General features: G+C 39.6%; 1 protein-coding gene across 15 annotated transcripts in view; it reads right to left on the bottom strand.

The window, feature by feature from the left end:
- Positions 1–24440, bottom strand: part of LOC120553473 (ELKS/Rab6-interacting/CAST family member 1-like) — a 123577-nt gene that overhangs the window by 77994 nt on the left and 21143 nt on the right. For 5 of the 15 annotated variants that reach the window (XM_039791892.1, XM_039791895.1, XM_039791894.1 and 2 more), the window contains exons 5-16: positions 18615–18871; positions 18335–18506; positions 15278–15352; positions 13751–13906; positions 12447–12539; positions 11229–11396; positions 10919–11086; positions 7279–7416; positions 5441–5581; positions 3578–3718; positions 999–1192; positions 383–493 (exon numbers count right to left, since the gene is read on the bottom strand). In XM_039791892.1, coding sequence (XP_039647826.1) covers positions 383–493; positions 999–1192; positions 3578–3718; positions 5441–5581; positions 7279–7416; positions 10919–11086; positions 11229–11396; positions 12447–12539; positions 13751–13906; positions 15278–15352; positions 18335–18506; positions 18615–18871 — 1814 coding nt within the window. The remainder of the gene's footprint in view (positions 1–382; positions 494–998; positions 1193–3577; positions 3719–5440; positions 5582–7278; positions 7417–10918; positions 11087–11228; positions 11397–12446; positions 12540–13750; positions 13907–15277; positions 15353–18334; positions 18507–18614; positions 18872–24440) is intronic. The other 10 variants (XM_039791898.1, XM_039791901.1, XM_039791900.1 and 7 more) reach the window with 3 other exon arrangements.

Here is a 24440-nt window from a genome sequence, read left to right as displayed (position 1 = left end):
TAACTTTTAAGATAATCAGTTTAATATTAAATACGTCAAAAGAAATTCTCACACTTTTGGGGTATTTTTGCTAGAAGAATTACTGAAATGATTGTTCAATCTTATATATTGTATGTCTTAGATGCCGTTAAACTACATTTTAATCTAAACAGAGGATCCTCTATTAGAATCTGCTACATATATTTCGTTTAGGATCTCAACTTGTGGTCATGTGGTGGGGAAAATTGAGGCACAAGTTAATTTCTGAAACATTTAATTCCACATAACTTTTCCACATGGGACGGGTCGCTTTCATAGTGCTCTCATATCCCGTCCCCCGACAAGCAAAGTGAGTTTTGTCGTGCATCTGTCTAATTGACTGACAGGCCCACCAGCCACTCACGTGCCCAGGTAGTCCCACACCAGCCCCCCCATTGGCTGCTGAGAGGCAGCAGGGGGAGGGGCCTGTTTTCGCGACTGCTGAGAACGCCAGAGATGAGAGGCAGAGGGATCTCTGGGGTGTGATGGATGGGCGAGCACACACACACACACACACACACACACACACACACACACACACACACAAACATAAACGCACTCACGCAGATGCAGAATTACATGAATGTATACATATTTATGCATACACACGTGTATAAGGTACAGTGACGAAAATTAAAAAAGATGAGTGATGCCAGAATTAAAGCCGAAGTGGAAGGAGAAAAGGGGAAGAAAGATGGGAGAGGAAGGGGTGAGAAAAAGGGAAGACTAATGGATTAGTACTGCAGGAAAGATTACCATAGTAGCACAGACTCCAACAGTAGCTAGAAACTGAATGGAAAATGAACAAGGTGGAGTCCCATCTAAATGTAATGGATCAATTTAACAAGTATAGACAGTCTTTGTTTTTCCTACTGATTTGGGGTAATAGAGGAAAAAGAAAGCAGTAATGTTTTTTTTTTTTTTTGAAGAGTTTTTTTCATTGCTCTGCATAAATGCATCTCTTTATCCCGCTCTCTTACCTCTCCAATTCGTGGATCTTTTTCTCCTTGTCGTTCTTTTCATTCTCCATCTCCCTCAGGATCTCCAGAAGTCGTTCCACCTCGGACTGGGCCTTCTCGGCATCCTCTTTGTGCCGGGTCACTTCCTGCTCCAGGCAGGAGATGCGTTCAGATAGTTCAGTGCTGGCCTGGGAATCTGCTGTTGCGCTCCGAGCCTGGAATAGGAATTAATTATTATAAATAAACCAAGTTTTAGCTTTCAAAATTAGGTGACCACCATTTGATGGAAGCAATAAGGTCAACCTAAAAAGGATATGCTAATAACAACATGTGTGTTGAGGGTGAGTTGGATGACACGTGCCACTGTAAACTGTTTACGAGTATAATTGGTCTATAATTGGTCTTTTGTTAATACAATGACTTTCCCAGACGTGTCTTAAAGGGACCAGACACACTTTTATGTACCAGACCTTTACTTTAGAGATACTGCATTCAGCAAATGTAGGTAGATTGTGTGTCACGTTTGAAATAGAGATGCTTTAACATAATGAGGCCTCATCAGTTGTCATAAAATCAAAAGTAATTTAGTGGAGCAATACCAAGCCTGGCTAACACAAACAAAGAGCACCTATGAAACATGCAGGATTCTATTTTTTAAATGAAGGGATGAATACTTAGCAGATTATTAGCATTTTCTCCACATTTTTCAAAAGAATTCTTTGCAAGAAGACGTAGATGTGGTGTCTCCTTACAGCAGGAAACAAAACGTTGTGTATGTGGGCATAAAATAATGGTGAAAATTAGTTTAAACTGATCTGCTGCTTTAAAAAAAACAGCTGGGCATATTTTTCTGTAAAAAGAAGACAAGTCTTCAGCCACGCTAGCGGCTCTGTGAGGCTGTACATCGGCACAGTGGTGCTTTGAGCTAAATGCTACCGTCAGCATGCTAACATGCTCACAGTGACGATGTTAACATGCTGATGTTTAGGTATACCATGTTCACTGTCTTATCAGCGTGTTAATATGCTAACACTTGGTTAGCACTAAGCACAAAGTACAGCTGCGGTTAATGGGAATACCATTAGTTTTGCAGGTATATGATCATAAAGTAAAGTATTAGACAAATATGTAATCTTAAAAATGTTACTATGGAATAAATGTGTGTGTTATTCACTTACAATATGTTATTAAGTCTAAGCATTTTAGTCTGGCTCACAGATGGTTTCTTGGGTTGTGTTGGTTTCCACACATGCAACACGCAAAGGCACGTAATGCTGATTTACGTAGAGATGACGCATGAGCATGAAAAGTTGAGTAAAGTAAAAAGCAAATTAATCTGAGTTGCAATGGCTTTCTCCTCAGCTACACGGAAAATGCAGAAAACGAGAAAAATAAATGAAATAAAACAAAGGAGAAAAGAAACAAGTTATAACCAGCTTAGAGGTTAGAACATCTGTGTGTGTTTCCCAGAAGCAAATGTTGCTCTTGGGACAGATTGACTTTGTGTGTGTGTGTGTGTGTGTGGGTGTGTGTGTGTGTGTGTGTGTGTGTGCGCACGCCTTGGTCACACAATACATAAACCCTATTAGTTTTGGAAGCAGACAACAGTTTTTACAGGTCTTTATGTGGAGAGGAAATGTTTGGGTGTCTGACGATATAAGAAGATCTGGGAGGAGGGAAGAAAGAGAGAGAGAGAGAGAGAGAGAGAGAGAGAAAGACAAATAAGAAAGGAAAAAAGAAACATCACACACAGTGTCACTTGCAAATAGTCAATCAATTCACACACACAGACAAGTTTTCAGTCTTTTTTTCATCCATGGTAAGAGAAAGAGACAAAGAAATACACATTGATGAGAGAAACACCAGAGATCCACTGACACATTTATACACATTCTCTCTCTCTGTCAGACACGCACGCACGCACACACACACACACACACACACACACACACACACACACACACACACACACACACACACACACACACCCACACACACAAACCGAAATACACACTGGAGGGTGTGGTGGTGGTGGTGCTGTCTTCTCCACTCTGTGAAAATGACTTTAAGGCTGTCAGCAAGCCATCACACACACATTTTATGGGCTGCTGTGTGGGAGAGAATATGTGATATGCAAACACACACAAACGCACATGTACGCACGCACACACACACACACACACACACACACACACACACACACACACACACACACACACACACACACACACACACACACACACAAGGGGTTCTTTAGTTTAAAATCCTGTCTGTTTCTGTCTGAACTGTATATATGTTTTCACCTCTGACATTCATATAGTTGATGTTTTTAATTGGTAATTGTTGGCAATCTATCATTAACACAAAGCTTAATAATTGTTACATGTAGAATCTTTGAACTCCACCTGTTTTGGTCCAAATGTAGTCTAAGACGGGTGCCAATTTATGCAACCTACCGTACACCATCTCATTTCTATTAATAATTCCTTATTTCACATACTATCAGACAAAAATAATGTACAATAGAAGACACATAAAGGTCATTCTTATTAGCATCTTCCCGAGCAATACGGTTTGCACTGTGCTTGCGGACAGCTAACCTTCTTGAGTTGGTTCTCAAGTTTGACACACTCCTCTCTCTTCTGCTCCAGGCTGATCTCAAGAGTCTTCAGCCTGTTGTCCTTCTTCAGAGTCGAGGAAGCCAGAGAGGAAGCTTTCTCCTTCAGATCCAACAGTGAAGTCTGAAAGGAAAAAAGATAATGAAGAGAAAAAGTGATACGGAAGGAAGTAAAGGATAATTCCACTTTATTGCAACTTCGGTCTTATTTTGGTCATTTTGGCATTCCAAAGTTAAAGTTAACCAAAGTAATTCCTCCTAACTTCATTAGGAGGTAAAACTGAAATGTTGGAAATAACAGAACTGTCGCTGAGTTCCCAGATCTCAACAATTTATTCTGTGAAAAGAATGATATTTATACTGATAGGAATGATGGCTAATAATATAAAATAAAATCCAAGTTGTATGGAACTTAAATGATCCTTTAGGGCCTTCCTCCAATTGTGAGATTGACTCTGCTGCCCTTGTTTTTCAAAAGCTTTTCCCATGACCTGTCTCTTTTCTCACTCTTCCAGCTCAATCCCTCCATCCGTGAACTCTCTCTCCCTTTTCTTTTCTGGTCTTTTCCTTATTTTGGTAGGGCCAGTGAAACAGAAACCGACGGGACCAGAAGGGGAGACACTCAGACGTGTAATTTTACCCTTGACTGACAATACCAACTCCAGAATACGGATCATCATGTTTGACTGGGCTTTGGTCAGAGAAACCTTACTGCATACTCTGATTATATTTAGGTCCATATATATATTGCTGTTGTCAGACAAACCCCACATCTGTGTTTGGCAGTGTAGAAAGGAATGCTTGTCTTCTATGTGAGCTTTCCCATGTAAATCTCAAATTATATAATGGGACTGTAACAGGTTTTATGACCCCACAATCAGTAAAATTAGCTGAAGAGTCCAAGTCAAAAAAAAACTTTTCACTTCAACATTTGTGCATGTGATATTAGGGTGTATTTCCAATTTTAAAGGAATAGTTTTGACTGTACCTTAAAGTACAGTAAAGTAAAATGAATCTGGAGCCAGCAAGCAGTTAGCTTAGCGTATCTTGTCATAAAGACTGAAAGCAGGGGGAAACAGCTAGCCTTGCTCTGTCTGTGGTTTTATGGGGAGCTCCTGCTGGCTCTATATTCATATTTTGCGAAAAAACCCCACAGTGGTATCGATCTTCTCATTTAACTCTCGGCAAAAAAGCAAATTACCGTAAGGGTATCTCCCAAAATGTTAAACTATTGTTTTTACAATAAAAATAATTTAAGAAAAGAAAATTAACCTACCTATATTTGGTTTATTGTTTGGATCTGGTTCAACAGCTGGCCATGTTTTAGTCAATGATTTAGTTCTGCGACGGGTATAGACACTATTATTATAAAAAAAGAACGAGTGCCTAACACTAGGCTTACACCTGCTTATGCCTCCCGAGGGATATGTGTGTGTTAAAATGCATTGCTTTGCCAAATTTTGGTGTTCTTGATGTGGCTAACTGTAACTTTCCTGCTGTGCTGTCTGACTGCTGTAGGATGACTAAAGCAAAGATTGTGCTTAAAAATGCTATGTCATTCTCTGCCTCCCCCTCTGTGCCTCAGCTGTGGTGTTTTGCATGAATCACAAAGGTCGAAGCAAGAAGAATTCAGCTCCAGTCACTGTTTTCATTGGTTGTGAAGCATATCGTTGTCAAGGAAATGTGACTGTTTTATCGTTGTTGTCCTTCAACAGGAGGACCTTGGGAGGATCTGAGGTCAGTTCTATTGTGATAGATCAATCATGTTTCCTTGACAGGGCCACAGAGAATGTGTTTTTCTGACTTATAGCACAGATATGCATGAATGTGTCTGTGTGTCTTCTACCTCACGGTCAGACAGGTCAGCCTGCAGATGGGAGACTTTCTCCCTCAACTCCTTCAGCTCCTTCTTGCTAGACTCCACCTCGTCCCCTTTTTCTCTTTCCTCCCTCTCCCGCTGCTCCTTCAACCGCTCTATGATTCGCTCCTGGACATCAAGAAGGTGGAGGAGGAAGGGAATGAGGGATAGAAGGCAGAAGAATAGAGAACAGAAAGAGTTGCGGGAGGGAAGGAAGAGGAGAGAGAGAGGTAGTCAACGCTCCAAAAGTTATTCACAGTCACTCAATATCAAGTTTCTATACTAATAACAGTCGCATTAAACTTTATGTACATGGCAGCTTTGACAGGATCTAACAGCCAACAGTGATTTTAGACACGTAATACATTCTGGCAAAAGATGTAATATTCACAACCACTAAAACACTATAGACATTCTCCAGCTATAGAACAACGCAGTTCAAGCTAAAGTATAAAGGTTCACACACACAAAAGCAGCGCACAACAGCCCAAAGAGTGTAATCTGGCTGAGCTTTTGTGTGTGTCAGTGTTACTGTACTGCAGTTCTATCTTTGTCAGCGCCGATTCAAGTTTTCAGCCTTGAGAGTGAAATTTGTTTCTGGAAAGTGAGGATATTTTGGACGGTCCTCACTTCTCTAAAAAGCTGTTTCAGGGTTATGACTTCATTTAGGGTTATGGTTAAAACTAATTATTTTGAATAATCAATTTTTTCCTTAATTAAAAATTATTGTTTGGTCTTTGAAACATAAAAAAATAGTGTAAAACACCCATCACAATTTCCCAGAGCTCAATGAGGATCCTCACAAGTATAACACACTAACAGGTGATTGTGAATTTTCGATATTCAGCTATATACGCAAAGTAAGGGTCATTTGTAATGTATGCAAAGACAAAATTGAGTTATAAACTATAAGAAAGCATGAAACAAATTATGACACAGGGTAAAAACACTTCAAGTTAACAGGGAACAATGTGTGTGTGACAGAGAAAAGGAGTAATATAATAAAGAAAGCAAGAGGCGGATGGAAAGATGGAAAAATGGAAAAGAAAGGAAAGACATCCAAAGGCACCAAAACAATGAAAATAAATGGAAAAAAAGCTTGTGTAAGTCGCTTGAGTAAAGTTAGAGTCGTCGGACACCTCCACCTGCCAACACTCACACGTCTAGCTGACACCCTGAATATTAGTCAGTGGACAATTAATAGCCCTGTTTCCTGTGTGTGTGTGTGTGTGTGTGTGTGTGTGTGTGTGTGTGTGTGTGTGTGTGTGTGTGTGTGTGTGTGTGTGTGTGTGTGTGTGTGTGTGTGTGTGTGTGTGTGTGAAGGTGATGGAGTGGGTAACATAATCACGCATTACAGTATAAAAATATATTCTCATCAAACACTTTAAAGTGGTCTGCTGGTGTAAGTGTCACTGGTGCGTTTCCCAGAATCAGGGTTGAGTCCTGAGTGCAGAATAACAGATCATGGAACGAGCGGTTGAGGGTTCAGTTCCCATGCTCAGGTGGTTCTGGGCTGTTTAATGGCTGTGGCACCTGAATGTTTACACCCCGACAGCGACAGTGTGGTTGTTGGTTCTATTCCCATCGGTCCAAGTAATGTGACCGCATGTTGGACGGTTCCTAATGTTTTATTAACGCAGGCTCTGGATGATTTAATAATGAAACGGCCAATGTGATTATTGGTTCATTTCCATTTATCCAGAGTCATTTGGTCATTGTGTGGGTGGTCGGCTGTTTTGCTCATAGTGGTTTTATTAATGTGACTTTGCTCGGGAGTTGACCTGAGGTTGACCAGTGTTTGTGTGTGTGTGTGGGTGTGTGTGTACCTTCTCAGCCAGAGCCTCCTCCAGTGTTCCCAGTGCTGTGTCGGTGTTCGAGGTGTCCGTCTGTAAAGACTTGACTCTGTCTTTCAGTCCGCCCAGCTGTTTCTCTTTATCCCTCAGCTGATCCTGGAGGTTCTCTATCTGCAGAGAGAAAAGGAGATGAAAACTCATAAGTCATTGTTTTTGATGCACAAATTACTTATTTAGCAAAGAATCATATTCTGTTGGCAAGTGTATTGGCTCTACAACTTGGCCAAAATAAATCCCTGCGGTAACTGCTTTTACTGTTACTAGAGCCCAGACGATAATGATTTTCTACAGAAGAACAGCAAATATAACGAAATTTTTTATTACACAAATTAAATTAGCTTTAATAAACAACAACACAAGACTCAAAGATACAAAACTGCGGCCTATAAAACTAAAACAGTTATAAACTACACTAAATATTAAATGATGTGGTGTGTGATATGGGCAAGCGTGTATTATAAACATTAATTGAGTTTTTGCAATTCTTTTTAATGTTCTTGTTTTATTATTCCTTTGAAACTTTTCTGCAACTGCAATGTCATGTTTCTTTCAATCCTGGATATGCAGATACCAATTATATTATAATAAGCAAAACGTGTCTCATAATATAGGCCTGGCCAGGCTCTACTTATTAATAACAAATAATGACGCCTTAGATTATTTATTTGAGGTGTCTTCATAAAAGAAAATGCATCATCGACAACCATTTAGACTGAATTAAGTTGAAACAAATCTGACGATCTAATAAAATCATTATAATACGCATTTTTTGTTTGTCAGTGTCATTATAAAAAAATATAAAACCTTTTGATGTGATTGGATTTATGGGCAACTTTGTGTTCATTACTTATTGCATATAACTTATGTCGGCTTCGCATTTTGCTACAAATCCCAAAAACTATGGCACGCCTAACGGATGAAATTGCCCTTTTCCTACCCATTAGTGTAAGTCAGTGTGTTTCTCTGACAGTCAATACACATACACACACCTCCCACATTCCCTCCATTTCTCACCTGTTTCCCTTTCACACTTAAAATTGTATTTATTAATCTTTTGGTTAAAAACAAACACAAAGGTCTCTGCCTACAACACCGTCTTGAATAAATTGTATGATTTCTTGTAAATGGGGTGGAATGTGATACCATCTGGAGATTTTCAACATATGAAAAAGGCGGAGAGGTGCTGTGCTGTCAAAGACAAACTTTCTCCCTGAGCTTTGCTACCTTTAACTCTTACTCCAAATACACACTCTCTTTATCGCCACCCCTTTCTCCGTTTGTCCCTGCCTCCTCCTGTTTCCTTTCACAGTGATTTGGTAGCAGATTAATTTTCTGTTAAAACACAAATTCAGCAGAAATAACCGAAGTGTGTGTGTGTGTGTGTGTGTGTGTGTGTGTGTGTGTGTGTGTGTGTGTGTGTGTGTGTGTGTGTGTGTGTGTGTGTGTGCGCATGTACTGTATATGTTAATGTGTGATCACAGACAAAGATAAGGAGCTATGTGAACGTTGTGGTATTTATAATGGATGACAAAAATGTTCAAGCAGCGCAGAAATAACAAATTGAGGAGAAAAGAGAGGGATGGAAAGCGTATATAATGTGCTGTTAAGAGTGACGTTGGTTGGGAAAATTACAAAATTTCACTCTCCCTCTCTTCCTGTCTGTCTTTCTTTTGCTTTACCAGAGAAAAAAGGAAATCAAGTGATTGACAACCCGTCACAAAAAAAAATAGAAAGTCCGATTGGTATGCAACCTTTGACTCCACTGCAGGTGAAACACACACATTTACAGTACCACGAAGATCGTAGGTGTGTGTGTGTTCATACAGTAAAACACTTCCAGCACCTCATTAATCAACCGTTCACCTGACAGCTTGATTGACACCTCCTCCCTCTCACACACACACGCGCACACACACACACACGATTTGCCTGTCTTGTCCTTTTTTATTCCCAAAATCACCTGTGACAATGAATGGGAATATGTTAACAAAACAATAAGCGGCTGACGATTCTCTTCGTCGTTGTCATGATGTTCCTCTCATATAACAGAAAATTACATTAACAACAAAGAGAAGAGGATGATGAGAGATCAGAAGAAATAATTCTATGCTCTCATGGTAATTTCCTTCATGACTAACATATAATGACAGGTAAGAAACATAAGGAGGGAAAGATGGAGAAGGAGTAGGAGGATGAGGAGGAGAAGAAGAAGAAGAAAGCAAGCTATTTTTAGTTTTTCCACATGCAAAAAAAAAAAAGAAATGAGGAAATCATAAGTGCAGATTAGATAAAGGAGGAGTCAGCAGCATCTCTGGCTCCCTCTCAGACACTAGACTGTATTCTATTTGAAGGCAGCAGAGGTCATCATTTATTGAACAGGAGAAACTCATTAGTATGCATCTGATTTCAAACACACTCTGTCTCTCTCCTCCCCCTCCCTGTCCTGCTTTATGTCTGTCTGCTTGATTGTCTCTATCAATTATCTGCTCACACTCTCCATTTTTCCAAGCGACAACTGCTGGGACAGGAGGAAGAAAAAGGGAAGGGAGTTTTTTTTTGTAATGGTAGAATTCAACTGTATACTGGATTTTCCGTCACGTTTACACTTAATTTGTTGGATGTTACCGTCAGAAAAATTGTCTGAACCCTTCTTTAGCCTTCATTTACAAATCCATCCAAAAATAGTGAGTGTGTATGTCGGTTTGTGTGTGTGTGTGTGTGTGTGTGTGTGTGTGTGTGTGTGTGTGTGTGTGTGTGTGTGTGTGTGTGTGTGTGTGTGTGTGTGTGTGTGTGTGTGTGTGTGTGTATGCCAGACAGCAAAGTAAGAGGGTCACACCTGAAAACATCCATCTAACTGACAGCATTACCATAGAGATACACACATCAAGTGACTTTGAGTCCTTGAAAAGCGCTATACAAATTCAATTTATTATTATTACATAAAAACTCATTGAAAAGTGGCCAAATACAGAAAGCACCTGTAACTCTGGCTGCCTGTATATGTGCCTGTGTGTGTGTGTGTGTGTGTGTGTGTGTGTGTGTGTGTGTGTGTGTGTGTGTGTGTGTGTGTGTGTGTGTGTCCTTTTGTCTGTCTGCTCACCTGACTGTCTGGGTCAGCACCAAAAATACACACTGTCTTACAGCCCCATCTAGTGGTTGTAGTATTACATGACAACATCATATTCTTGTATGCAGATTTCAATGAAAGAGTGAACTGCGTGCGTCTCCATGTATATCATCAATCATTTTTCAAAACAGCTTTTGGCAATAATTATCATCCAAACAGTTTTATTTAAGTAAAAGCTATTTTAGCCTCTTTCTATTCATCACTGTTTTTACTCAGTCTGTTAAAGTTTTCGCTATTCTCAAAATCTTTCCAGGAGAAATAAATCTACTGAATAGAAAGCGATGGGTTTAACAATTTCAGTGGCAGTGACACTGGTTTAATCTGTAAAAAGTGAAGTGCAACAACAACAACAACAACAACAACAACAACAATACATCAATGACTGCTTAGCTCCTAACATTTAACAAGATCACAAAGATTTTAACTTTGCATTATGTCCCACCAAATACTTTGAATTGGAAATCAAAGTACTTGGTTTTTTCTTACCTTCTTCTGCAGAACGTTAACTTTGCGTTCCTTGACGTCCAGCATGTCTTTGAGGTCGCTGATCTCTCCGTGCTGAGTGCTTTTCTCCTCTGTCAGCTCTGATATCTGCTGACTCTTTTTTGCGAGGAGAGATTCCTTTTCCTCTAGACGGAGACGCAGTGCATCCACCTGTGTGCACACACACACACACACACACACACACACAATTAAAAAGTCAGTAGTAAAAGCATGTTTACAAACCAAATTTTCTTGTGATAAGAAATAGTACCATTACATACAGCAACAACTACTAGTAGCAGAGGAACTGTACCTCAGTCTGCAGTATAGCAGCTCTCTGTTCCTTGGCAGTGAGTGACTCCTTGAGGACGTCCACGTGTTGTTTACTGTCAGAAAACTGATTGTTCAAAGTCTCCAGTTTGGTCCTGAAAGCCAACAGCTCGCTGTCCTTACGACTCAGATCCTGCTTTGCCTGTTCCATCTGAGTAACACACCACACGACGTGAAGAGAGAGGGGGGGAGAAAGAAAGAAAGACGACCCAGTTAGAGTGTGTACTAAAGAGGATTACATGCTATATTAAAATCTATTAAAATCCACTACAAGTTTTACTATCTGAGCACTCTTTCTAAGGTGCATGTTAAGGTTTTACTGATAAGTCTATTGTGGAAGACCAAATGAAAAAGTAGAAATTTGTGGAAAAATTAACAGGTGATGGGATGTTTTTTGTATTTTTTTTTACCAATTTGGGGTTCAGTGCCTTGCTCAATGGCACATACTGATATACTTCTTCAAAGAGAGGAGCTATAATAAGCTCTCCTTATCCACATTAAATGTAATACAAATCTAAAAGTACAGGCACTTGTTTTATGGTACTAATACTTGTAAAAATATGCAGTGTGTATTGTGAGCGGCCTCCTACAAGAGCTACTGTTTCAGTTTATGCTCAAGAAGCTGTGAGTTTGATTGCATATAATCAAGACATCTTTAGGACTTTTTAGTAAAAGGAAAAAATATCTGTGTTTCTAATTTATCACCCATTTTTTCTTTTATCAAGTATCATTTCTTTATACTAGTATGGCATCTCAATTAGGTGATTGGGAGTGAATTTAACATGACACATTAAATGAACTAATCCAAGCCACTACTTGAGAGAAACCTCATGCAATAAGAAAGAGAAGCAGGTTAGAGATAGGCATACTGTAGCTCAGCACAACTGCATTCTCAACTTGAAGTCTGTAATTGTACAGTTCAGACTGCTTGAAACAACTATTAATGTCAACAGCCATTGGTCATAGACAGAATGGGAAGTAAAGACCTCCTAACCCGTTCAGATGAATAAAATAGCACACAAAATTAAAGCGGTTTAGAGTTATAATTGCTTGCTGCTGTCTGAAAACACAGTCACACTACTGGGATGCTACTGAGAATCTACTCAAGCTGCAGCCATTAAGCAGTCAACCTGGGAGACAGAAAGAGAAGTAAAGAAACTAAGAAAGAAAGAGCAAAAAGACACAGAGGTGTGTCTCTTACTGCAGACACCTCCCGCTGGAGCTCATTGGCTCGTTGCCTTAGCTCGTCCTTCTCTGATTGGCTTTGAGATAGCTCTTCCTTCAGCTGCTCAACCTGGCAGAAGAGGAGGGCGTCACCATGACCACAACAAATCAGCCACCACATTCACAGATCACTCTGACCACCAACAGCACATGCTGAAATAATGCATGAAACCCACCATCTGTACATCCTGTGTGTCAGTGAGCAGTACAGTTGTAATGCCCATGTCAAACTTTGGGACATTGAGGGCCATGAATAAATTGATGTATGAAAACCTAACACACTCTAGGTTCTCATACATCATATAAGCCGTCAACTAAAAAGTGCCTGCAAAAAAAAGGTATTGACGAATAAATATTACTGTGAGAATAACGTTTTTTTAATGGACGGCCCTGAATTTCTTGATTGTCTTAGGTTTCCAGCACCCAAGAGTCATGGAACAGGTTTTCTCACATTAACATCCATTAAAACTTGAGGATATAGAAAAAAGGGGAGAAAAAAAAATCTACCATACAATCATATTCTGGTACATGATTTTATTGACAGTGACTTAAAATAACGTAATCCTTACCCAAACTCAATATCTAGGATATTGATACTGTAGTTTCAATCAGACCACCATCAAACACCCCTCTCAACGGTTTCAATGGCTTCCTTATGCACTCATAAACAGGCCGAATATTGTTTTACACTGGCTTGTCCATTGAAGGGATCTCACATGAGCCAGCGAATAGTTATCTTGGTTCATAGTTTCTCTTGACTAACAAATCCCCTGGAGGGTTGTGGTTGATGACTCTTGGTGTTAAATACATTTTAAGACTGCAAACATGCTGATGGTGTCTGTATTTTTTTTTTTTTTTAAACAAGGATGTAAAACATGGAATGTATTACTATAGACGACTAATGCATGCTAACTATGATATAATCACAGAAAGAAAAGGTACTGTAAAAAAAAAAAAGAGGTGTACATTACTTCCTTCCACAAAAACCACTAGAGACAAAAACAAACACTATATAACTCAAACAAGCAAAAAAAGCAAAGAAATTGACTGAATTCCCAAACTGTCTCGTCTCCCTACGTGACAGAAGTACTGGTTTGTTTTAATGAGCGTGGCTCCCACAGAAACTCTTTCAGTTGCTGACACTTAAGTTGTATCCATCAAGTGGAAAGAAGTCGAGTTATTTCCCAGCATGCAATCTTTCGAAACACGAAAAGAAAAAAAATGCTGTGTGTGTGTGTGTGTGTGTGCGTGTGGGTGCGTGTGTGTGTGTGAATATGTCACCTTGTTTTTCATGAACTTGGAGTGAGATCTGTAGACCTCCATCTGTTTGATCTCCTCCTCCCTCTCCTCACTGCTCAGAGCTCCGTTGGACTTGAGCATGTTCACCTCCTCCTCCAGCTCTCTCAGGCCGCGCTCCATTGAGCTGATCTTTGCATCCTGGCAGGACATCAACATGCTCATGTTAAAGGGAAAAGCCCAGGTGGGATTTACTGTACCGGAACCATAAATATGATCATTTAATGAAATAGATTCCTTTTGGTAATTCTGACAGATGAGCAGAGCTGGAAAGTCCATATGAAAGGTAACATCAGATGGATTATGGGAAGGAGGAATGGATGCTGTTGATGGCAAACATGGCTAATACTGAGTTACTAACAGAATTTACAGCCTTGATCTTTAGTTTTTGCAATACCTAAACTAGCGGGTTTGGAGATGCAGTTTAAACATGACCAATATGACGTAGCTGACAATGAACAATAACTGTAATGATGTGAACATGTCTGCATTTTGCAACTTTCGATCCTTTAAGTATAGCCTCTAATTTGTCAGATTTGTCCTGTCTGATCTCTTATACTGGACACATTTAGGAGGCAGCCAGAAACATTTTCTGTTAATACTGTACTGTCAACTTTGCAGGTTTGAAAATATGTGCCTCCACCAGAGGGAGCAATTAGAGATATATCAGGAGTTTTGCTAATAGTTTTTCGTAGAGTTAGGAAATTCCTATTCTCCATACTCTAGTGTGGGGTATAGAAAATATAGTTAAATGAAATGGCATTAAAAAAACATATTTGTGGGTGTGTTTAAATTTCTAAAAAGCATATTTGCAACAGACTGTGGACACACTGAAGCTGGACATCAAAGGCAATCCATCTACACAAATAACCAATGAAAGCAAGAAAACATGCATGATATGACCATATTCATGCAGGGTCAAGGGGAAGTGTAACAGACTTTGGGAAAGGAGAACTAAGGCTTTATGATACAAAGAAAGAGTACGCAGGCATTTTAGGAACCAAAGATAATTGTGCAACAAGCAGGTTGCTATCATTTCAGATAATTTCTACCGGGTTTTTCCTTTACCATTTTCTATCACTTTGGGCTGGGCAATATTGAAAAAAACATGAATTAATTATATATATATATATATATATATATATATATATATATATATATATTCTTCTGATAGATTAATATATGATAGATTAATATATGTATATATATATATATATATATATATATGATTAAATGTACAGAATTCTTTTATCCATATGCATATAAAATAAAAACTTTCAGGTTGATGTTTTCAAATGAAATAATTATGACTCCGTGTTATGGTGTTAACTTAAGGTTATGTATCATGATGCATAAAAGAACAACAGTATGTTACACTGATTGATAATAAATATAGCCGACAGATACTGGATTTTTGAGGGTGATACCTGATATCAATATTTGGGGGTTTAAAAAAAAATCTGATAACGATATCGGCTGATTTACATCAAATAATCAACAACACATGTTTACCTTCATTTCGATGACTGTCTGCAAAGCCTTGGTCTTTGTTGATTCTGGAGCTGCTTCGTATCTCCTGTGCAGCTCCTGAGAGACACAGACAGCACGATGGTCAGCGGACGGCAGAGAGGGAGACATAGAGGGATGGAGTGAGGGAGGAGAAGGTCGAGGGCCAGGACAGAAGGCGACTGATGGCGAAGGATGGAGGGAGGGTTGAATGGCCGGTGTAGGCCGTGGAGCGGGAGCAGGGAAGGACGGAGAGTGCTGGAGGGAGGGATGGACGGAGGAGGCCACAAGGAAAGAGGGATAGTGGGGAGGACAGGAGGAGGGGAGGACGACGGGATGCATGGAGTGGCGATGGGAACGAGGAGAAGGTGCGGGGAAGGAGGGAGAGGAATACAGTTGGTGATGGCGTGAGGGGGAATAAGGAGGAGAGGGTTGAAAGCAGGGAGACACGTGGAAAGGAGGTGGAATAGGGATGGAGGGAGAAACTGGAAAAGAGGGAGAGATGGGGATGGAGGGGGAGGCGGGAATGAGATGTTTCCCTCTCGCAGAGGCGGTGGCTTTTAGCCTCCTTGGGTCGATCCTTCCATCCCACATCCTTCCAACTGTGAGGAACGCTACTAACTAAGCTCACACCATTTACGCTTCAAATGGGAATAACTGATCAAATCTGACAGCATGAAATGATGCTAATTCAATAAATTAGCGCCCAGCTTTGAAGCCTTCCGGTTCAAATTCAATCTAAAATGGCCTAGAATCTCAAAAAGTCCTAATTAAACAAAACAATTCCATCCAAATGAAGAAATCCAGTCTTAAGGCTTCAAATGCTTGAAAATCAAACTACAGCATGCCACCATACACTTAAGTAATATTATACATTGCTAACAAAAAAACCTGCAAGAATTTGGAAGAGCTTCACTTCATTCTGTTCCTAAAATTCCCAATAGTCCCAATTTAAATACTGTAATTTAGTGAGCTACATGCAACAAAATCCTATCTGTTGTAAGCACATCACAACTCACTAGTCAAATGAAGTGAGAGCAAACGGGGAGAGAAAGAAGGCGGTGTGCAGATGTAAAGGCACAAAAAGAGAAAGAAAGGACAGGGAGAAAGAGTACGAAAGAGGGAGGGAATGAAAGCAGAGGGGAGGACGTAGCAGTGTATGCATCACTGCTTTTCTTTGGAGAAAACACACTTAGAGGTTGACAAAGACAGCTAATGCATGGGCCAGGAAGCACAAAAACACATATGTGAAAGGGATAGTAGGGTGGCTTAAGGCGCTAGTATGAATGCTATGAATGCTTATGCACACACACACACACACACACACACACACACACACACACACACACACACACACACACACACACACACACACACACACACACACACACACACACACACACACACACACACAGATATTCCCTTGTTTGGTAATCAGTTCCACAGCAGTGTCACAGCTGTAATGATTACATACAGTAATAGTAAGTCTCAATTTTTACTGCTGCACGTGCGCTCCATCGCCACTATAGGGACACATTTTTGTAGAATTTTGAAAATAGCTGTAGGAAGTTAAAAGGTCTGGTCTGTTAATTAGTGAAATGAAAAAAGAAGTGTCAGCAGTGCAGCAGGAAGTCTGCAACACAAATGCACAATAGATACTTCTACATGTATTTACTTTATTTTCACTCTAACCCTGCACTGAAACTGTCTTCCAGATATTGCAAAATCATATTTTAGTTTTTGTCTGCTTTGCATTTAACAATGTCTGTTATTGATAAATACTAACAAAAAAGAAACTCTGTCCAACACAATGATGCAATGTGAAGCAACATGGGCCAGGAAATGTGTTGGAGTAGGAACAGTCCTAATTAGGTTTTGAAAAAATAAAAAACACTTCTTGCAGCCTAACTCTCTTTCTCCGATGTATCACTTTCTGTGTGTGTGTGTGTGTGTGTGTGTGTGTGTGTGTGTGTGTGTGTGTGTGTGTGTGTGGGTGTGTTTAAGTGTATTTCTTCCTGACAGCTGTAGCCCATGGTGCATTCGGAGGTTGTCTGGTATCAGTTGTTTTTTTGTTTCAGTGTAAGTGAAACAGTTGTCAGCCTGGTGGCTCTTAAGATAAATAATATTATCACACAGACAACGTTATACTGTATTGGTCTTTCAAAATGAGGTTAATGTGTTAGTACAAACATATTTTTATTTTGCATGTTTTCCTACTGTAATTGTTGTCTGCCATATTTGTTGTGTGCATTTGTATGAAACATGAGCAGGTGCAGATAGTGGAAACAAATTTCCCTCCTGGGACAATGAAAGCCATCTATCACTGATGAATAAACATTTCGTTTTCATCTATTGTCTGTTACACCTCAAAACTGTGTTTTTATCTTTTTATTTACCCTATTCCATTAATTTGTAACTTAATTACATTTTCAAATAATTTGTACTAAAAAAAGTGTCAACAGTTATTGCTTCTGAAAATGAATGTCCAGGAAAGATACATCTAGTAAGTGCATCAAAGGCAATTTGTATACTGAAAATAAACATTTTGTTCAATGAATGAGTGTCCAGCTTTCATAATTCATTGTCCATTAACACCATCTTACCACTAGATGGAGCTGTTGTATAAAACAACAAATGCATTGATGAACAGAGCTTTAAAACAACGGAGAGAGATGCCAGAAAAGAGACGAGAAAGTAGAAAGAATAGGATAATGTGTGCATTCCTGTGTATTTGTGTGTGTGTGTGTGTGTGTGTGTGTGTGTGTGTTGATGTCTCTATGTTGTATCTAAACCGAATTATGAGCCAAGAGTGAAAGCAGCCAAGGGCCTTGCCTTGGTATGACATGGTTGGATTTGCACACGCTCACATCTGACTGTAAACGAAAGACACACACCCACACACATGGGAATGCTTGAATGCACTTTGTTTCTCCTTGGTCAGTCACACACACACACACACACACACACACACACACACACACACACACACACACACACACACACACACACACACACACACACACACACACACACACACACACACACACACACACACACACACACCTCTCTGAGTTGTAGCATCTCCTTGTCTTTTTGCTCCAGTAGGCCCTCCAGTTGGTGGATGGTCATCTCAGCATCGGCCAGTCGCCTTGTTCGTTCATGGTCCTCCTCAGTTGCCCGTGACGACAGGCCTTTGCTCTGCAACATTTCCAGTAACTTTTTTATGGATTCATCCCTGTTAGAAAATAAAAGAACAGATTTAAAGCTACACTTCACAGTTTGGCAACCTAAAATGGCAGGAAAACGCCCCTGAAATTATGCAACAGTATATTTCACACTTTACCTGGCAGTTAGTGTGTGTTTCTGTGTATCTATCCTCAGCTCCATTTCCTCCACAGTTTTCCTTAGGAGGAAGAGCTCTTTCATCTGTCGCTCGTACTCGCTGTGGAGACGCAGGAAGTTCTCTTCTGTCATTTCCTGAGGGGGGATGGGCTGGTTTCCGAAGTGACCGGACTCGGAGTAATCGGACTGGAAGAGTTGATTGAGATCTCGCTGGATTCTGAGCTCATCTTGTAAAGCCTGGATGGTGCACTGAAAATGCTGTAGGTAGAGAAAGAAGTCACATTTAGACTTATCAATGTAAGAGATGATCAGTAGTGCTGAGGAGATTTTCACTGTTCCATTGCACAACAGGACTATAAAAGATTTGCAGAGGTCTAACATGGTTTTTAATCAGTACCATCGTTTTAACCTTTATTATACAAGGAACTAAGATTTTGGGCTTTCCAAAATTTTGCACTAGGTTATGTACGAGGCAATGCATTAAACTACCCAACAACCCAGGCAGAGGTTTTTCTTGTCTTCTTGGAAATCTTGGGCCAGGATTCGTTAGTAGGGATGCACCCCTCCATAACGCCGGATCAGTATTCGGTTTTCAGTGCCACAGCAAACCCTTGCCTTATGTTAACTTACATAAAAATGCAATGCAATGCAATGAGTAAGTAAGTTATACAGATTTTAAATCTGGGAAAAAGTAAGGCAAAGTATTGGATCAGTTCTCTGTAGATACCCTGAGTTGAGGTATCGGAATCAGGAAAGAAAAGGTTGGTGCACCCCTAATGGTTATTGATGTAAACCTGTAAAGCCCAAAGAGGCACTGTATGATATTGAGCTATACAAAAAAACATCACTTGACTGTAGTGATCCATAAATCAATGTGTGTGTTTAAAATTCACTGAGTCTGATTAATTTGTACTTGGACCAAGGCTGGCATTTGCAATGTGCGTGTGAATGACTGGCTGACTGAGACAGCATACAGTATGTCATCTTGAGTGAATGAGTGTGTGATAAAAGTGTGTTGACAGGTTAGTATCACTACCATTATGGCTAAAGACAATGTGACATGACTACCCCTGAGACAGTGCGTGTGTGCGTGCGCGCGCGTGTGTGTGTGTGTGTGTGTGTGTGTGTGTATGTGTGTGTGTGTATGTGTGTATGTGTGTATGTGTGTGTGTGTGTGTGCATGTGTTGTCACTATAATGTCCCCAGGCTTTTGTAAAATGCGTCACACATAACCTGAACAACAGCCAGGACACCACCACACGAGTCACGGAGTATTTCCAGAGATAAAAAATAATGCAGGTAACAAAGTGCTTAGAGAGATGTGCATGAATGAAAGTTGAAGTAAACAGGAGATTAAAAATGAAAGAGAAGGTTAAGAGGTTAAAAAAAAGGCAGAGATACTATTGTTCCGTTGCAGCTTATCGTTAATCAACATTGACAGGGGAGAGAACGAGATTAAAGAAAAAGAGAAAGAGACAGATGAGTGGGGAGGCAAAGAAAATCAGTTCTCAGATATTAAGGAAGAGAAAGGAAAAGAGAAAAAGAAAGATAGTGATCACAAATACACTTCATGCACACACAAATAGACACAGAAATAGAAAATTAGATTATATCAAAGCACCTGTCTTTTATGATACAGTATCTCTGCTTTATGTCGCATGACAGCCAGGGCAGTGTGTTTCCTGCTTTGTCTTGATCTGTTCATTTTTATATTCCCATTGAGACAGATACAGAATATTACAATAAAACACAAAATCCTGTCCTCTTCTTATTCTATTACTGTGTTTGTGTGGGTTTGTCTGCTGACTCATACAATAGCTCTTCACACACGTGTCGACGGCTGACTGACATTTATAGGACCTCCCTGAAGACTGAGAGACAGACAGACAGACAGACAGACAGACAGAGTGATAGAAAGCATCCTTTCCCTCTCTCTGGTTTAATCACTCCGTCCCGTCATGTGAACAAGATTCCTCCATTCAAACATTGACCCACCATACAATGAAAATATGCAAGAATTTAAACAAAATCTCATTTGTTTTGAATAGTAATACAAAGTTTATTAGCTGATCAACAGAAGATTAATTTAAATTAAATTGGGTTTATTTGGTTTAAGTATCAAAAGAAAAATATAAACATTTAAAAATGTGCAGCTTTCTTCTATCTAATCTCATTAAACCTAATCCTTTTGGGCGTTTTTTGGCATTTGTCCTTATTTTTCTGCACACACACCCTCACACACTGATGGAACAAATTACCAGAGGGTCAACTAAGGAAACCCTGTTATTTCCTTCACCCTTCTAATATTTATCACTTTAATTTTGTCTTTATTTTTCCTTTTGAAGTTTAAATGTCTGTAAAGCACTTTGAAGCGCCTCATGTATTAATTGCCTTTGCCTTTTACCTTAGCAAATAATCCAATAATGGTAAACGAATATCAGGGGATTAATCAATAATAATATCAACATTGACAACGTGTGCGCGCGCGCACGCACGCACGCACGCACGCACGCACGCACGCACACACACACAAAGCCTAAATGGTCTTGCTCAAAGAAACTTTGTTGCTGAAGTCAGTCAAGCAAATACATTATGAACACACAAAATTTTAAAGGTTTAAATATCATAAAGAATTCAGATTCACACACACACACACACACACACAGGCTTGTGCCAGTACTCCCCTCCCACACACACTCAGCTGGAATGTAGAGCTGACAAATGCCAGACCACAACAGAGAGAGAAGGAAAAGAGGGAGTGAAATAAAAAAGAAAGAAAGAAACAACAACAGAGAGGTAGGGAAAACATCATGTTAATTGTTTTTAGCAGAAATAAGAGGGAGGGACTAAAAGAGGAGGATGAGAGAGAGAGAGAGAAGGTCAAAATACAAGTTGTGTTTTACTTCTCAGTTTCTGCTGAGATGCCTTTCGCCCCTTCACCTTTGACCCTGTCAGACACTTCCTGATTACACAGGGGACTGAGAGGGTCGGTCACCACTCAAAACTGAGACAGACATGCAAACACACACACATGCATTCAGAAACATTCAGGACACATTCACATGACTACAAACGAGTCGCGCAACAGCACACAAAGCAAAACAAAACATTTTAAGAAATCTTATATTAAAAATAAGGTATTGATTATTTCCCACTTTATTTCCTGCTCATCACTCATCTAGTTTTCAGTATATATTCACAATAAATGATGAAATAGCAAGAAAAAGAAATAAATCTAAACCGTGTGACAAACACACAAACACGAAGACAAATCAAGATGACAAATCTTTCCTTCAGATGTCTGACGTATAAATTCATCAAGCTGATATAAACAAGTGCAACATGGGAAATTGTCCTGATCCCAGTGACGTTCAACAAATTGAACAGTAGTGGTCACTCTGGTCATGAAATCAATACATGCAAATAGAAGATCTGGCAAGTTCCTCCAACAAGCTGCTTCATCAGCATCCTTCTGTATTTTTGTTTAACTCTGAGGGGCTTCGGGCTGGTGGCCAGCTGTGCCTGTGTTTCACTTCAGCTGATATCCAAAACAAAAGTACCCAGAGGCATTAAATGATCCATTTGATCATGACAATAAAACACCACCATCAGCTGTACTGCATTCATTTGTTTTCCACCCCTTGAACTTTTAACACACTTCTTCTGATGTGCTTCATGGCCACAAAGCTTGTGGAAGAACCTAAAGTGGGTGAAGAATCTCAGAAGGTCTTACAAACAAGCTGCAACAGTTTTGAAATATAAAATCAGTTTTGCTTGTGACTTCTTACAGACAAGCAGGATGAATTGAGCTCTGGTTTTCAGTAGCATGGTGAAAAATCCACCTCACTAGAAGGATTAAAATGACCTTCTCACAAACTGAATAGCTTCTGCAACAGAGGGTTTACAAGTAACATATTATAGTTGGAATTTACAATAATGGATACAGTATGTTTCTGTATCTTTGGAAGCAGAAAAATAATTGTTGCTAAAAACAACATTAATTCATAGCAATGGAACATGATTGAATTGCAAGGGAAAAGACATCTATAGAAAAACAAACTAATGATCATTTGTTGCCTAATGAGCAGTCTACATAACTCCAACTCATATTAAGAAGAGAAGAGAAGATCAGTTTGTGAATATGGTGACAATTTTTCCATCCGCTCGCCGTCTCTCCCTCAGGCCACGGCTCATCTGTCGTTCAATATTAACCATCTCTCCGTTATTACTCCTCTGTCTTGTCCCTTGATTATTCTGTGCTTGCCGGGTGAGTCACCCCCCCCCCCCAACAAACAGACACACACACACTGTAACAGAAACACATATACACACACTTGGATGGACAAACACGTGCACATGTCGAGCGCACGGTAATGCCCACACGCAGACATAATGTTGGAGGCAGCGGTCATGCTGTAATGACTGTGAGCGGTTTCACCCACTCAGGCATCTGACAACAGACTCTCTCTCTCTCTCTCTCTCTCTCTCTCTCTCTTTTTTTTTTTTTTTTTTTTTTTTTTTTTTTTTTTTTTTTTTTTTTTTTTTTTTTTTTTTTTTTTTTTTTTTTTTTTTTTTTTTTTTTTTTTTTTTTTTTTTTTTTTTTCTCTCTCTCTCTCTCTCTCTCTTTTTTTTTTTTTTTTGAAGGTAAAGGTGGAGGATGAAGAACATAATGAAGAGGAGGAAAAGAAAAAAAACATTTTCCAAAAGACGGAGAGCAAGCAGATATCAGATTGTGTATACATATGAAAACAAAAGGAGACAAGAGTATGGATAAAAGAGAGAGGGCATGAATAAAAAATAGCCAAGAGAGAAAGGGAGAAAAGGTAGGAGTGAAATGTTGACCCTAATCAGTCACTTTGAGATGCAACATCATGGTCAGTTAAAGAGCAAGAAGAGAAGAGGCATTGAATCGGTCACATTTATTTAACATAAACACATTACAGATGTAAAGCTCTTTTAACCAGATAGACAGACAGACTGGTATTTATATATATATATATATATATATATATATATATATATATATATATATATATATATATAGCAGCAGAAGAAAAAGGGGAGTGACTGCACTGTAATTCTGTTCATTCCTCGCTAATTCTTCCCAAACCCACTCCTTATAAGGAAAGACATGGCTACCACAGGCCTCCACACGCACACATACGCATGCTGAGAGAGAGAGAAAGTGGAGAGAAAGTGAGAGAGAAAACTCACAGAGGGAAACTGACCCTCTTTCCTTTCAGTTTCAAATCTCTTTTTCCTCTCTATTTCTTTCCACTGTAAAAGGAGCACTGTATCTGTGTAAGAGAAAAACAGAAGGAAAAGAGTTCCATTTCTCCCTCTCTCTCTCTCTCTCTCTGCATTAAAGTTAAAGTTTGATAAGACTGTAGAAGGTTCTTCTTTATCCTCTCCTTTTTCCTCCTCTCTTTCTCAGTTAACTTCTCTCCATGAATCTCCTTGCTCTTTCTAATCCATGCATCGCTCTCCCTCCCATTGTCCATCTGCCTTTTTCTCCCCCCGCTATCATTCCCCTGTATTTACCTTATTCCCTCTCTTTCTCTCCATTCCTCTCTCTCTCTTCCTCACCTATCTCTCCATCCTGACTAAATAAACACACAGGTTTGAGGACCATCTGTTACGGATGATCATTCATGTGTGAAAAAAACAAAAAAAACAATACACAAACACACACTCAAATGCGGCGATAATAGATGCAATAAATAAATCATTTTTGGAGCTTTTTATCTTTTAGTTTGGACATTTGAACTCTAAAACGTGGGGACAGTAAGTGTCGCACATGTGTGCATGAACACAGACACGCACAAGT

Source organism: Perca fluviatilis, chromosome 23, assembly GCF_010015445.1.
Source record: "Perca fluviatilis chromosome 23, GENO_Pfluv_1.0, whole genome shotgun sequence".
In the NCBI taxonomy this organism is placed as follows: domain Eukaryota; kingdom Metazoa; phylum Chordata; class Actinopteri; order Perciformes; family Percidae; genus Perca; species Perca fluviatilis.
This window is presented reverse-complemented; position numbering and strand designations above follow the sequence as displayed.